This window comes from Poecile atricapillus, chromosome 3, assembly GCF_030490865.1.
Source record: "Poecile atricapillus isolate bPoeAtr1 chromosome 3, bPoeAtr1.hap1, whole genome shotgun sequence".
In the NCBI taxonomy this organism is placed as follows: Eukaryota; Metazoa; Chordata; class Aves; order Passeriformes; family Paridae; genus Poecile; species Poecile atricapillus.
The window spans coordinates 39879983-39894287 of NC_081251.1; the positions used below are offsets into that span (position 1 = coordinate 39879983).

Here is a 14305-nt window from a genome sequence, read left to right on the forward strand (position 1 = left end):
GTATCACCTCAGTAGGCAGTAGTTTCATTAAATGCCTGGACACTGGCAGGGCTTTGGTGTGAGTTAAGCACCTCCATCACTGTCAGCTGAGGACACAGCTGCTCCTAGATATGTCCTAAGAACCTACTGCACATATCTTGGAAGTGTAGACACCTGCTGACCCTCAGTACCTCCAGGGACAAGGAAGCATCTAACTAGAGGTCATGTTTACTTAATTTCTTTAAAAATTTGTGTCTTTTGTGCCTCACTGGTCACTTCATAAAACTTTGGATAATAATAAATCTTTCTTTCATGGTGTCAGAAGACATATTTTTAAAAGAGACTGTGAATGTAATGATCAGAGGAGTTAGAAAATATTTGGATTTCTCTGCTAAAACTGCTTTGTATATTCTGCTCTCATCTTTGGGGAGATATTTTTAACTCAAACATTTAGAATATTTTACTTATTTCCAGATTGTACATATCCTACATGTATCATTATTAGTGGGTTAAGTTGCATGATATTCTAAAGTTTATGAATTCTATTGAACAAATATTGAAATTCTACATTAGAAAATTACACCGCTTACAAGGTCACGCAAACTGAACACAAGAAAGAAAACAACAAGACCAAAGGAGCTCACTTAAACATCTAAAAGGTTATTGGAAGAAATTGAGGGGTTTGGAGTTTTTTTCCCCCTTTATCATTTGTGCCTTGTGGTTTAGCTAAGCCAGTGGATAAAGGCAAATTAAGAGAACAGAATGAAATCTCTATCCTCAAAATGCTGAATATCCAGATATGCTTTTTACTTAAGCAAGGTGCAAACATGTATTTCTACTCTAACACAAAGCTGCACAGAAGAAGATACCATCTTTTGTGACTCAAGAAAGCACTCCTGTATTTCATTTCCCTATGCTCTCATAGCTGGAATAATCATTCTTCTTTTAATATTACTAAAGAATATTACTTAGGTGATTGTTTTTCTCTGAAGAATTATGGATGCTGAAATATATTTGGGACTAGGCTTTTTTTCCCCCTTGGTCATGGTCTGGTGTACCTCTACATTTGAGTAGAGGCTGAACCTTACATTACATTCACCACAGATGATGATATGGTTTGTGCTGATCTTTTGCTCCTGCAGGAGCTTTCCCATTGGTCAAAAAACAGCTTTCAAGGAAGGAGACTCCAAAACAGGCCCCGGCCATGGTACTATTTGTGGCCTTTGTGTCTGGGGACTATTTCATCAGTTTTTGTGCTGTGTTTTGCTTTACTCTATGCACATATTTCAGTTTCAGCCCCCCAGGAGACATTCTGCAGAATCTGTTGCTTAGTAGTAGTAACCTTCATGGAAATTAGCTTGAACATCAAAAGAACAAAACATCTTTCATTAGTCACAGGTTTTCAGTTAATGAATTCCTCTGAGAAAGTTGATTAGAAAAGCAAACTTTCTAGAATCAAGTGCCACCAATGTTGACCTAGGATGAATTACCCTCTTGAAAGTAACATTTCTTTATCCTCTTTAAATTATGTTTGAGATTGTTTCTATCAAATAGTCAGGCTAACCTTGACAATAGCACTGATAAAATTAAGTTTCATGTAAGTGGAATCAGTATCTTATACAGAATACAGCCAGTAAAAGTTATGGTAGTCAGGTAGTCTGCCCTCCTGTGTAATATAAATCACATGAATTAATTACTGTGCTAACAAAAGCACATCTCAAATTATCTCAATATAAAATACTTTTAGAAATTTTCTTTTTTCTTGAAGACCTGTTTTAGTTTAAAAAACTCACCTGTTGTATGATAGAGATGAGGCATTAAGGACCAGAAGGGCACCAGAATTGTTCCAGACTTCTATTGCGAGGGTCAGAGATAGGGACCTACACCTGCTGCCCTGTGAGTGAAGTCAGACACCTCAGCAGGCTGTCGCAAGTCATTCAGGCGACAGAAAAGCAGCTGTTCAGTAGAAATGCTTGGCAGGACTGACACCTTCCTGATGAAGTCCTGTTTTCTATCCCCCACAGCACCTACCTGGAATCCTACATTTCCAGTTCCTGTGAAGGATGGCAAGGATCTAACAATAAAGAACTCATCTCCTTTAAAACACATGGAAAAGGACTTCTCTCTCAGCAGGATGGTTCAGCAAGTGCTGCTGAAGAGGCAAAGTGAAATCCGAGTGCCTCTCCCACCACTTACCTGGGAAGTACAGCACAATGCAAGAAGCCACAAAACTTCATGGGGACAGAATGAGGGGAACAGGAATTAATGAGATGCTGCTGCCTGGAGACCAGGACATGTAAAGCTTCAGCTCCCACCGACGTTTACAGGATTGCTCCTGCATTTCACATCAGGTAATATCCAAACAAAATCTGAAGTCATACGGGCAGTTAGGGCTGTCCTCAAGGATTCTATCTTGCCCAAATCAGCAGGCTGCAAAGTCAGGTCCCCTCAAGACTTGAGTCCCTTGGGTTCATTCTTACTTAAATTTAGTCTTACAAATCTTCCATTGCTCCCTCTATCTAGTCTAACAAAATAAATATGAGAGCAGCTCAGCCAATGCAGTGATGTCTTCTGGATTTCTAAATTTGACACAACAGAAATGGAATAATTAACAGAACTTAACAATACTAGCTCTCGCTGTAGATGTTCTCACATAGAAGGAAAGGACTCTAATTCCTTCTGAAAAATTGGACCAAACTCAGCCCAGTCTAATTTTAGAAAATCCACACCATGGTTAGACGTGCAGGAGTTTGCATCACATCTACAAAGAAGCACTAGAGGAAGTGAATCAAGTTCTACAATGTCCAATCTTTTTTTCCAGTGGAGTCACCACCAGAAATACAACAACAACAACAACAACAACAACAACAACAACAACAACAACAACAACAAAAAAGCAGTTCAGGGCTTTTTCATGCTGTTTCTCTCCTTTGGAAGGTAACCTTCCAGAGGAGTTCCTAAAAACTTGAAAGCATCCACTCATCTCCGCCAGCTGCAAAAGAGCCTCAAGTGATTGGTGGAGCTGTCTATGCTATAGATGGCTAAAGTATCAGAGATTTATCTCATCATATATACATATACTGCTTCTGTGTATGTCCAGAAGCACTGCAGCACTGGTGGCAGTAAGCCATGCCCATCCCAAACTAGAACTGATAAAACAAGCTTCACATTATCCGTGCCACAGAGAAGATCCAACCATAGGCATTTTCAGAGCTCAACCAACAGCTTAAGCTGCAAAAAAAAAAGTCCATAAATGAAACAGAAAGTCTTGGTAGACCACTCCCTTAACCTAATAATTCAGTAGTGAAAATATTAGGAAGGAGATGTGGTTTTAGTTATTCTGAGGATCCCAGGGGATTTTCAACAGTCTCTCCTCACCTCTTGAATTGGTGGATTATTACCTAATCTTAGTTAGGAACAGAAAGGGCACCCTCCCTCACCTCTGTAAAAGCTGTTTTCAGTTTTAAAGACTAATTAAATGTTCAGCAGACAGGAGACACCTGGGCTGGGGTAGTTACTGCACTGACGGAGAGAGCCTGGCTTCCACTGCTGCTCTCCCAACAGCCAAATTGAAACTCTACAAGATCTGGTACCAAACAGTGGCTGGAGCACATCCTCCCATTTTCTTCCCACACTCACCCTTTCTCTCCCACCCATGGAGTGTTGAATGTAAAAGAGTTCACAGGAGGGGCTGATGGTTCTGCTCATTTCCTATAGATCAGACGCAGAACACAGACTGATAAATGACAGCTTCAATTCCCCTTCAGTGAGGAAAGAAACCCAAGTCCAGGGAACCAAATTCAGAATTATTATTCTCACAGTTAAAGTGTCAATAAAGAAGCAAAGAGATGATGGAAGAGATGTCATTTCATCTCTTCCTTTGAAAGGAATTACTTTTACAGAAAAAGGCAGCATTGACACCTAAAAGAACAGTGGGGCTCAAACTACAGCACTGAGATTTTCACATAGGCTTCAGTGGCTCCCTCTTGCCATCCTGGGTGTTCAGGCAATACCCTCTGCCACCAAAAATTCCATCTTTGACACAGAGCCTAAACCCAGTAAATGAAAGGAAGATATTGTTGAATTTATTACAGCTGTGACTACATCCCCTCTGGAGATCAGATTAACTGACTCTTGGAGGAACTGTCATTTATTTCACTAGACCTTCTCTTTCAAAAGACAGGGAAATGTTAGTGGAATTTCTACTCATGACGGCGAAAAGCCTTAATTTTATTTCAGTTCAGCCACAGAGGTTTGGATTGCAGTAACCTATTGAAGGCAGAGCACCGATTAAATGAGAAGTATATCTTGTTATTGCTATGTTCTGTGCCCGCACATTGGCAAAGCCGATTATGTAGACAGGATAATAACAGAAACCAGGAACAAGCTCTACTTTGGTATTTATGAACACTATGTTACTTATCAGCAGTACTACAATGATTTGGTATCAAGCTGCATCCACTGTTACACAGTAAGGCAAAACAACACAACCCAAGAGTCTCTGCATAAATATCCATCCATCAGTTTTAAAAATGAACACTATCTCTGTAAGGAGCACTTAAAAAGTCCCATTACAACTCACATTCTCCTCCACCACACAGTGCAGCCACTGACTTATGGCTATTCTACCACTTACATCTGAACAGAGTTGTGGTTGTCTCCATGTATGCCATTTTGCTTAGAGAACAAGCTATAGGAAGTTCTGTTATGTTGGAAGCTCGCTGGCAGATCCTGTGCCCAGAACACTCATAGAGAGACACAGGCCAGTGAATTGGCTGAAGATGGATGAAGCTCAGTTACTGAAAGATGAGGTAGAATAAAATTTCTAACACTACTAGGGATAAAACAAGGATCCTGCATCAGCACTAGAGGCAAACATATTTGCTACTGTAGCACCTCCCCTATGATGGCACTAATACTAAAACCAGAGGTGGTAAAAATCATCCTCAGCCTGTCATTGATGGTCCAATCTGAACTGAAGACAGGAAAGAGTGGCACAGGGTGAGAGGTTTGCTGCCTCCACAGGTTGCCCAGGGACCTCCTCCTGCCACCACTGTACCTGCTGCAACACAGTGGTACAGAAGGAGCTGCCTTAGAGGGATGGGAAGGCACCAGGAGAGAATGAGGGAGAAAAGGTGGCTGTTGCAGAGATATGGAGTCTCAGAATGAGGCACTTCAGCAGCTGAGCACAGCCATTTTCAAGCAACCAGGAATATCTATCCCCTCTCAGGCACTCTTTGGGGACATCTTTATCACTTAGAGAAATGAATCCAGCAGCATTTCTGCTAAATCATCGTCAAGCTGAATGTTTTCCACAAACCAGCCGAGTTGCTGAACTTTTTTCACTCTACTAATATGGGGGATAATCCATCATATACAAACATGCAGTACTTGAATCATAAAGGTCACAGTCTTGTGTTGATATGAATCATGCCCCACACTACTACTGCCTGCTTTATTACACAGCAAGATAGTCTTAATTACTTAGTGCAAGCTAAAAGGTAGTATTAGTACCCAGTTCAGGAAGTATTCTAGGAAAGTTATTTTCTTATTAGGTTCTCTCTCTGCTTGCTGGATACTACTCCAATTGTTCTAGATATATTGACATGTCTCTACTCCATTGTCTCAGAAAGGAGCATTCTGCAAATGCTTTAGACATTTTGAAAGAAACATTTTGGCTTAAACAAAACCACCTAAATCAGGCAATCCTGGTTATTTAATAAACAAAAGAAGTGTTTGAAACTATGGAGGTGGGCATTAAATAAAAGAAATAAGTGCACGTACAAACAAGATAGTCAATTCTCAAGACTTTTGCTACATTTCTGGAGAATGTTTATTTTTCTCTTTTTTTTTGTTGTTTCTCAGGTATATTCTCATGGGTGTATTATGTACAGAAAAGACAATGCCATTCTACTTAATAGCTTGTTTTAAAACAAAATTTCAAGGTTTCTCCACATCAGAAAATTACTAGTCCTCAAAAAAAAAAAAAAAAAAAAAGGAAGAAAAAAAAAAGTATTGGCTCCTGGAAAACTGGACTTAACATATTCCTCGCCATTCCAACCACAACAAACTTGTGCTCTGAATTTTTAGTTTTTACACTAAAATAAATTTAAATCTTTTTCAAGAAGGGTGTTATTGAATGATTTAAGAATTAAGAATCTCAAATGGTTTCAGAAATATCACTGAAATCTTAAAGCTATTTATGTGTATGTCCAAAACAAAATATGAAAACATTAAGCATACAAGTGAAAAAAATAGTGACAGAAAGCAATAAGAGGCAAAACAATTTTCTTCTCTATATACAGAAATGTTTTTACATAAGTAACAAGGAATGTCAAAAATACACAATTTTGAGTACAAAAGAATCATTTCAGCAACAGATTTGTACAATTGAGAACTCTGTAAGCAGCATGCTTTGACTGAATGAATTAAACGGCAACATACTTCAAAATACATTCATTTAATCCTCCATACTAAAGATGTCTGAAAATAGAACATGAGGGAATACAGATTAGTAATGACTATCATCTCTGGAGAGAAAGAAAAATATAATTCTCCAGTAAAGTCAAGAAGGATCAGTCTGAGTTTTTAAAATCCTTAGTCTTGGTCAAGACCATTAAATTTCCTCAGGAGATCCACTTCTGCCAATATGTATGTGTTTTAACATTACAAATCTCAGCAAGGTTGTGCAGGATTCTCGGCAGGATCACAGACAGCACGACTGAGCAGTTCAGAGGTCTTCGACTTGGTCCTAGGACTTCAGCTGTAATTATCAAGGCACTGCTCTCAGGACAGTATATAGACACAATAGCTCAAATGATTCTGTAAACACACAATTGCCCTGGGGATATTTCTACACCACCTTCTTCCTTTTTTTTTAACACCCTTTTGTTCACTATATGCTTCAATCACCTCAAAAAACTTGGTAAGTGTGAATACTGTATCACTGTGGAAATAACCTCTGAATTTGGGCAACACAATTTGGGTTTCTTTTCTCCAAGGATCAGTAGATGCAGCTTCGACCAGAAACCTTGTTACAGTCAGGGTAAACAAATGTTTAATTATCAAGACAAATTAACTGTCCTTGGTGTTTGCAATTTACACTTCACAGCCAGTACATATCAGAGATCATGAAAATCCCACAAAATGTTTTTCCTTCCTCCTTCAGCAATGTAATTTCACTAATTTTCCTGTATTGCTCATAGTTTTTCCTTCTTGAATTACCATGTTTAACAACATTCAAATCTCTTGCATTGTAGAGCTGGAAGACAGCAAAAATACCTGTTCCTGCCATTTAGACAATGTACACTCTCATTCTGTTACACTAACTCTAAGCACGATTTTGCTGCTTTGAGAGATAAACAGGTATGACAACATTGAAACAGAAAACCCATACTAACCAGGTCATAAACTTGTGCTATCAATGTAAATGTGATTGAAAAATAAAAGCCTTACTACAAAGACACACTAAAACACTCTGCTTTATAGTGGAACTCCTTTAGATCAGAAAAATCTATACCATCATCAGTAAAACTGACCAGGAAGGGAAGGCATGGACATCAATAACAGCACCACTGCCAGGTGCCTTTATATGTAACCCACAGTCTCAGCTGACAGCTTTTTTGGGTTTTTTTAATTAAATTCCTGAACTCAAAATCGTTCCTTTTAAACTCCTATAATTTAAATAATGACAACAATTTTACCAATAGCTGTCAATGAACAGAGCTAACTTAAATTAGTTCTTTATTGAAGACGTTTAAAAAATATCTGGGATGTGAACACTTTGTTGCCCTCAGGAAGCAAGCAGTCCCTGGACACCCACATAGGACAAGGCATTTCCTTCATACACAGGTGTACAGTGTAGATACACAGAAGTAGACAAAATTGCTATTTTTGCTACTCTGGTAGAAGAGCAATAGAGAGGTCTGCATGCTTTGGGGCATTGAAAGACAGATGGAAGCAAGAGAACCCCAAACCCTAGCTCTAGTCATTATTTGTTGTACATAAATACCTCTGTTCTCGGTCACAGCCTCAAAAAAGCTGATTCTGCAGCATTCTTCCCAGCCTCAGAGCAACTGGGGATCTGTCTCCAAAGCCCAAGCCTAAGTCTTAATTCTACTTGTCTCACAATAAGTTTTTATTTAGCTGATTGAAAAAAAAAAAAAACAAACATAAAAGTATCTGAGTTTGGTTTGCTATCATCAAGGAAAATCTTTGTCTTTCTGCTTTCCAGGAGAATATCAACACAGTCTGACATTAATCAGAAAGGCAGTCTGGCATTTTAGGGAGAGAAGCTGATGCCTAATAGATGAGAACAGCAAGTAAACCCTTGAGACAGCAGTCACTACAGAGACAAAGAGGTAATGAAAAAATCAATGTGAAGTAGTATCAGAGGGAAAGCGGATTTTAACTTATACCCCCAGCAAACTCTCCTGGCTGCCTCTTATACAGGGTAATGGCTGAAAGAGAACAGATTTAGAAAAGATATAAGAAGAAATTCTTCCCTGTGAGGGTGGTGAAGCACTGGAATGGGTTTCCCAAAGAAGCTGTGGATGCTCCATCCCTGGAAGAGTTCAAGGCCAAGCTGAATGGGGCTCTGAGTAGCCTGGTCTAGTGGAAGGTGTCCTTCCTGCCCATAGCACAGGGGTTGGAGCAGGATAGTATTTATGGTTCCTTCCAAACCAAGCCATTGTATGATTCTGTGACTGTTTATGGTTTTGATCTAATACTTCAATTGTAAAACAAGTCCAGGATTCTTTTTCTCCCTGTAATTACTATGTAGACTAAGCCCTAACCTTAATTATGATTAATTTGCTGTCTGTGTGCTGGTTTACCCTACTATGCTATCCCAACAAATGCCTGACATCATGATTTCAGTAGTGTAGAGCACACCTAGCCTTATATGAGCTCCAAGCAGAAACAACATTACACCAACACAGTATAAATTGCAGGCCCAAAAAATCATCACTATTTCAGATAGTTTTTCATGCATATCATCAGGTTTGGATAACTTGTAACAGCCTCAAGTACCAACTACAGTCACCCTTCACCCTGTAACAATGTTAACATGAACACTCTTCTTCTAAACCATATGTTAGCCTAAATCTCAGGTCATGGTATTTTTGTTGCTTTCTCTTTCATTCCTCTGTTTTCTCCTTCTAACTAACTGAGCAGGTAATTTTGATCAATTGTTAGAAAACCAGAAAACCCGTGACTGTACATGTAGCTATACCAAAATAAATTGTCCTCCTAGAGCTTACATAGGTCTTTCATTGAAATTCACCAATATAACAAATAATAATAAAAGCAATAATAATACACCTTCAATACAGAACAAAATATTCAAATGAACAAACTATATAGTAAATTTTGTAAAGTGCACAAAAATATTAATGGAAATATTAAAAAAAAGGTTTTTAATGTCACCATGAAAACTTCTGAAATATCATTAAATTAGATAGAAATAATCTAATGAGACTTTTTGGCTCTAATATATTGGCAGACAGCAGCAACAGTTTTCAAAAAAATTACACCAACTAAATACACCGTCTCTTAGCAGCATTAAAAAAGTCCCTACAATTAGATAAAATTGCAGGCCTAATAAGCATAAACCTAACAAGATGTTCCAAATATAGTTTTCATTAAAAGAATGGATTTTCATGGAATCCTAGAGGTAACATTTGTTATTCTGTTTCCATTGTATTCTGGTAGTAAACCCAACTATAGCCACATGTTCCCTCCATCTTCCCAAAATTGCACAGAGTAATGAAAATTTAATCAAGTTATAAGATATGGCCACGCTGAAAAAGCCATATTAAACAAAATAAAATTCAACCTAAAGCCTAAAAATTAATGACCCCAGCAAACAACAATCATTGTCAAACAGCCACAGCTTCAAACTACCGACCGATGCTCCCCACACACGTAGATGGCACTGGGCCGGATGCGCCGCCTTGTATGGCCAGGGAGCTGTGGCAAGAACTTGAAGAATCTGGGCATCAAGTCTAAGCATGCATCATGAAACTTCTTAATCCTCCAGTAGTAAATCAGTGGGTTCAGTGCAGACTTGAGGTAGCAGAGCCAAAGGAGCCAAGTGCTTATCTCAAAAAAGTTGTGCTTGTAGTAGAAGTGGCTGTTGAACGTGGCAATAAGGCTGTAAGTGGTGAATGGTGCCCAACAGACTATGAAGACAAGGAACAAAATCAAGATGGTTGTGAAGGCACGAGTTTTAAAGCTCATATCAATATTCATCTGAAAAGGTCTCTGTAAGCTCATGAGACCAAGTTTGCTGGCCTGGCTGAGACATATGCTATCAGGGTGGCTATGGATACGAACTGCGTTGTGGCGGACAGTGTTGAGTATGCCCATAAAAGAATACAGCATTACCAGGAATGGAATAAAAAAAGAAATTAGCAAGATAACTATCACGTAGGCTTGGTAACCTGGGCTTGTAGAGTAGCCAAAAACACACTGAGGTGCTCTTGAGGGTATCTGCAGATTAGGATTCCCTACTGATAACGGAAAAGCGACAACAAATGATGCTGCCCAGGAAATCACAATAAGAATCTTTGCACGGTAGGGGTTCAGTTTATCTTGCCTCTGAACTATGATAAGAAATCGGTCAATACTAATAATAAGAAGAATGGCTACCCCCTCTATGACAAAAAGCCAGAAGAACATGGCAGAAACTCTGCAAAATATATCCCCAAAAATCCACTGAGTGGTAATGATTGTTATCAGAGCAAATGGCATATTCAGCACTGCCAGCAGCAGGTCTGCAAAAGCCAGGCTTGCTAAGAGGATATTAATTGCAGATCGCATAGCTGCCTTCTGGTAGACCATCAGGCAGACAACAAAGTTTCCAAGGAAAGAAACCAATAGGATAAATATCATAGCAGCAGAAAGAATGATTTGGAGTGGCAAACTCAAGCTCCTGAAAACTTCTTGTGATGGCAGGATAGCTGTGGTGTTTACCAGGAAAGTACTTCTCTCAGTGGTGAGCACAGCACCTGAACCATATCTCAATGGCTGTGTTGTGCCACTATGAAGCAAGAACTGGGGAGTGGTAAAATTCGTATAGGCATTTTCATAAACAATGAAAGTAGCATTTGAGGTCCCAGAGTGGGCCAGCGTCAACATTGCTGAGAAAACCATTGCTTCAGGAAAAATGAAAGCAGAACCAAAGGTCTTCAAGGCATTTCATCTTGTTCAGGTAGTATTTTGAACTGGTCGTTTAACAATCAAAATTCAAGGTTCAAAAGAATCAAAGTTCTCAAGTTCATGTCAGTATTTCCATCTGAAAAAGAAGAAAGAAACGTAAATACACAAAGTAAAACTCTCTGAAACCAGTGGAAACCTAATGATTACTCAGCTTTCCTTAATGAGAATAGTATCCTTAATAAACGTTTACACTTCAGGTTGACACAATTTACTTAAGCACCAGACACAAGTCTTGTAATATTTGGCCTTTCTCTCATAGGTCCTACTCCTGATATTGTAAAATACTCTCAACTCACCACACTTTTTTTCTTCCATAACCAAGGCTGGAGAACTTTTGTGCTTGAAAACAAACTTTACTGATTAAGAGTGAATAAATCAAAGAAGTATTTTTAGTTACATCTTGTTGTTTTTGAACTAATTTTGGTATTTTGTTTTGAAATTGCCTACAGGTGGAAATTTTAATAATATTTCTAAATAGCTTAAATAGTATCAGTATATATATTTGCCTATTTGTCAAATTCCCTATTTGGTAAGCACTGAAAGCCTATTTATCCAAGTTATTGCATATAATACAGAATCCTTGGGTCCATGTCAGTCATCCAAGTCAGACATATCAGGAAAAACATGCAAAACATTCTAACCTGTTATTATGATATAACTTGTCCACAGGATAAAATCATTTCTCAATTTGTTTCATTTAGGGACTGAATCACATTAAGGTGCAGGAAACCATCACTTCTTTGGTCACTATAACCCTTCCCCCAGCAGTAAGCTTTCCTGCTTCCACTGGTCTGGGCAGGATTTTGTTAATTCATCTTGGTATCCCCATATAATTTAACCATGTGTGCTCTCTTTTTCCTTGTAAATCTAACCCTTAGACATTGTGCTGAACTGCCTCCCTTGTTATCATAGTCATAGAATGGTTTGGGCTGGAAGGTCCTGTAAAGATCTTCTAGTTCTGACCCCCCTGCTCTAGCAGTGACACTTTCCACTAGACCAGGCTGCTCTGAGCCCCATCCAACCTGGCCTTGAACACTTCCAGGGATAGGACATCCACAACATCTGTGGGCAACGTGTACCAGTGCCTCACCAGTCTCACAGTAAAGAATTTCTTACTAATATCTAGTGAATCTCTCATCCTTCAGCTTAAGACCATTGCCCTGACCTTGTAGAAAGTCCGTCTGCAACCCTCCTGCAGTCCCCCTATAGGAACTGACATGATGAAACATTTCCTTTTATAGTTTACGAGCATTGTCTTGTTGCACTATTACTACTAGTATTGCATTGTTACATATATTTGTATGCACCTATTCTTAACAAATAAAATGCAAAGGAGTAGAGTGCTCTCTCACCTTTTCAGTGCTAGCTCCTCCCCTCTATCTTGGACTATTAAATTAAGCACTCTCAGAGCACAATGGCATCAGATCATGCTGGAAACCAGCATGCCCTTTTCAAAAAACAATCACTACAGCTAGAAACAAAGTGTGCTTCACCTCATTCATTCTGGATGACTGCAATAGTCCCTTCTGGCTGTTTTTGTGTTTATCATTAGAAAAGGGATAAAGGCATCTTCAGAGGGCAATCTCTTCCATCTCCGCACACAATGACAAGCTTGTGCTACTAACACAAGCAGTTTATGGTAGCACAAACCCTGGCCACAGTATTTATGCAGGTTCTGTTTAGCATCAAAGTCAGGCAAAAATAAAAGGAGGAAGGAATGTTTTTCATGAATTTACACAAGGACCACATGCTTTGTGTAGTATAAAAATTTTACCCTTTGCTGGATAATACTTCATCAACAAAGAAATTAACTGTAAGACAACGAAGTCTGATCTATGCCCCAACTTTGGACTTCTAGCAATCTGAAAGCAAGCCTGCTCAGGCTGCTGTCAAGAATTCATCAAATAGCATCAGCACTATGACCTATTCCTTTCATTCTGTAAGCTCTATCACTAGATGATTTCCAGTGCCAGACTACCATCAGCATTTTTATTTCAGATAAATTGTTAACCTCTCTGTGTCCTTTAATTTTCAATGGTATCACAAAAAGATATTATAATAAACATCCTAATTTAATTGACCTTTGTGGTGGACTGATCCTGGCTGGATATCATGTGCCCACAAGAGCTGCTCTTTCACTCCCCTCCTCAACTGGCCACAGGAGAAACAGTATTACAAAAGGCTTGTATGTTGAAGTCAGAACAGGGAGAGATTACTCACCTGTTACTATGACAGGCAAAACCTCAAGTTGGGGAAATGAGATTAAATTATTACCAATTAAATCACAGTAGGGTAATGAGAAAATAGAGCTAAATCTTAAAATCACCTTCACCCCACCCCCTCCCTTCTTCCTGAGTTTAACATTCTGCCTAATTATCTCTATCTCCTCCCCACCAGCAACACAGAGGAACAGGGGTAGCAGTCAGTTCACCACATGTCATCTCTGCTGCTCCTTCCTCATCAGGGGGAAGACTCAAAGTCTTCTGCTCCTCCAGTGTGGATTCCTCCCATGGGAGACAGTCCTCCATGAACTTCTCCAATACAAGTCCTTCCCACAGGCTGCAGTTTTTCTTGAACACTCGTGTGGGTCCCTTCCACTGATACTGGCTCTAATGGTCATAGAGGAAGCTTCTAGAAGCTTCTCACAGACACCTCTGTAGCCCCCCTACTACAAAAACCTTGTCACACAAACCCAATAGAGAGTCATAAAAAATCCACTTTCTAGAGGTCTTAGTGCTTGAATGGAAGTTATAATTTTCTATTTTGTCCTATTATATTTCAAAGATTGTAAAACTCAGCAAAAGTATATAAAGCTATGTACATTGACATTTTGCAAAAATGAACAACTCCATTAACTTTTTTCTTTCCCTCCATTCTTTCTCTTTAAATTTATATTTTTATACTAACTCCTTTAGAGAAAACCTCAATGTTAATTAGAGGCTAAAGCATACATACTAGCCAAAGCTCTTCTTTCTTTGACCTATATAAACTTTTCCTCTAGTAGTTTTCTTTAACATTTTTTAGAATAAAATATGTAACCAACAGGAAAAAGGTTAACAGAATTTTCCAGAATAAATAAGAAATATTTTAGCAATGAACAAGAAAA

General features: G+C 38.8%; 1 protein-coding gene across 2 annotated transcripts in view; it reads right to left on the reverse strand.

Annotated features, from left to right (window-relative positions):
* Positions 1-5708: 5708 nt before the first annotated feature.
* Positions 5709-14305, reverse strand: part of GPR63 (G protein-coupled receptor 63) — a 28891-nt gene continuing 20294 nt past the window's right edge. For both annotated transcript variants that reach the window (XM_058836805.1, XM_058836806.1), the window contains one exon: positions 5709-11275. In XM_058836805.1, the coding sequence (XP_058692788.1) occupies positions 9874-11133 (1260 nt within the window). In that variant the 5' untranslated portion in view covers positions 11134-11275 and the 3' untranslated portion in view covers positions 5709-9873. The remainder of the gene's footprint in view (positions 11276-14305) is intronic.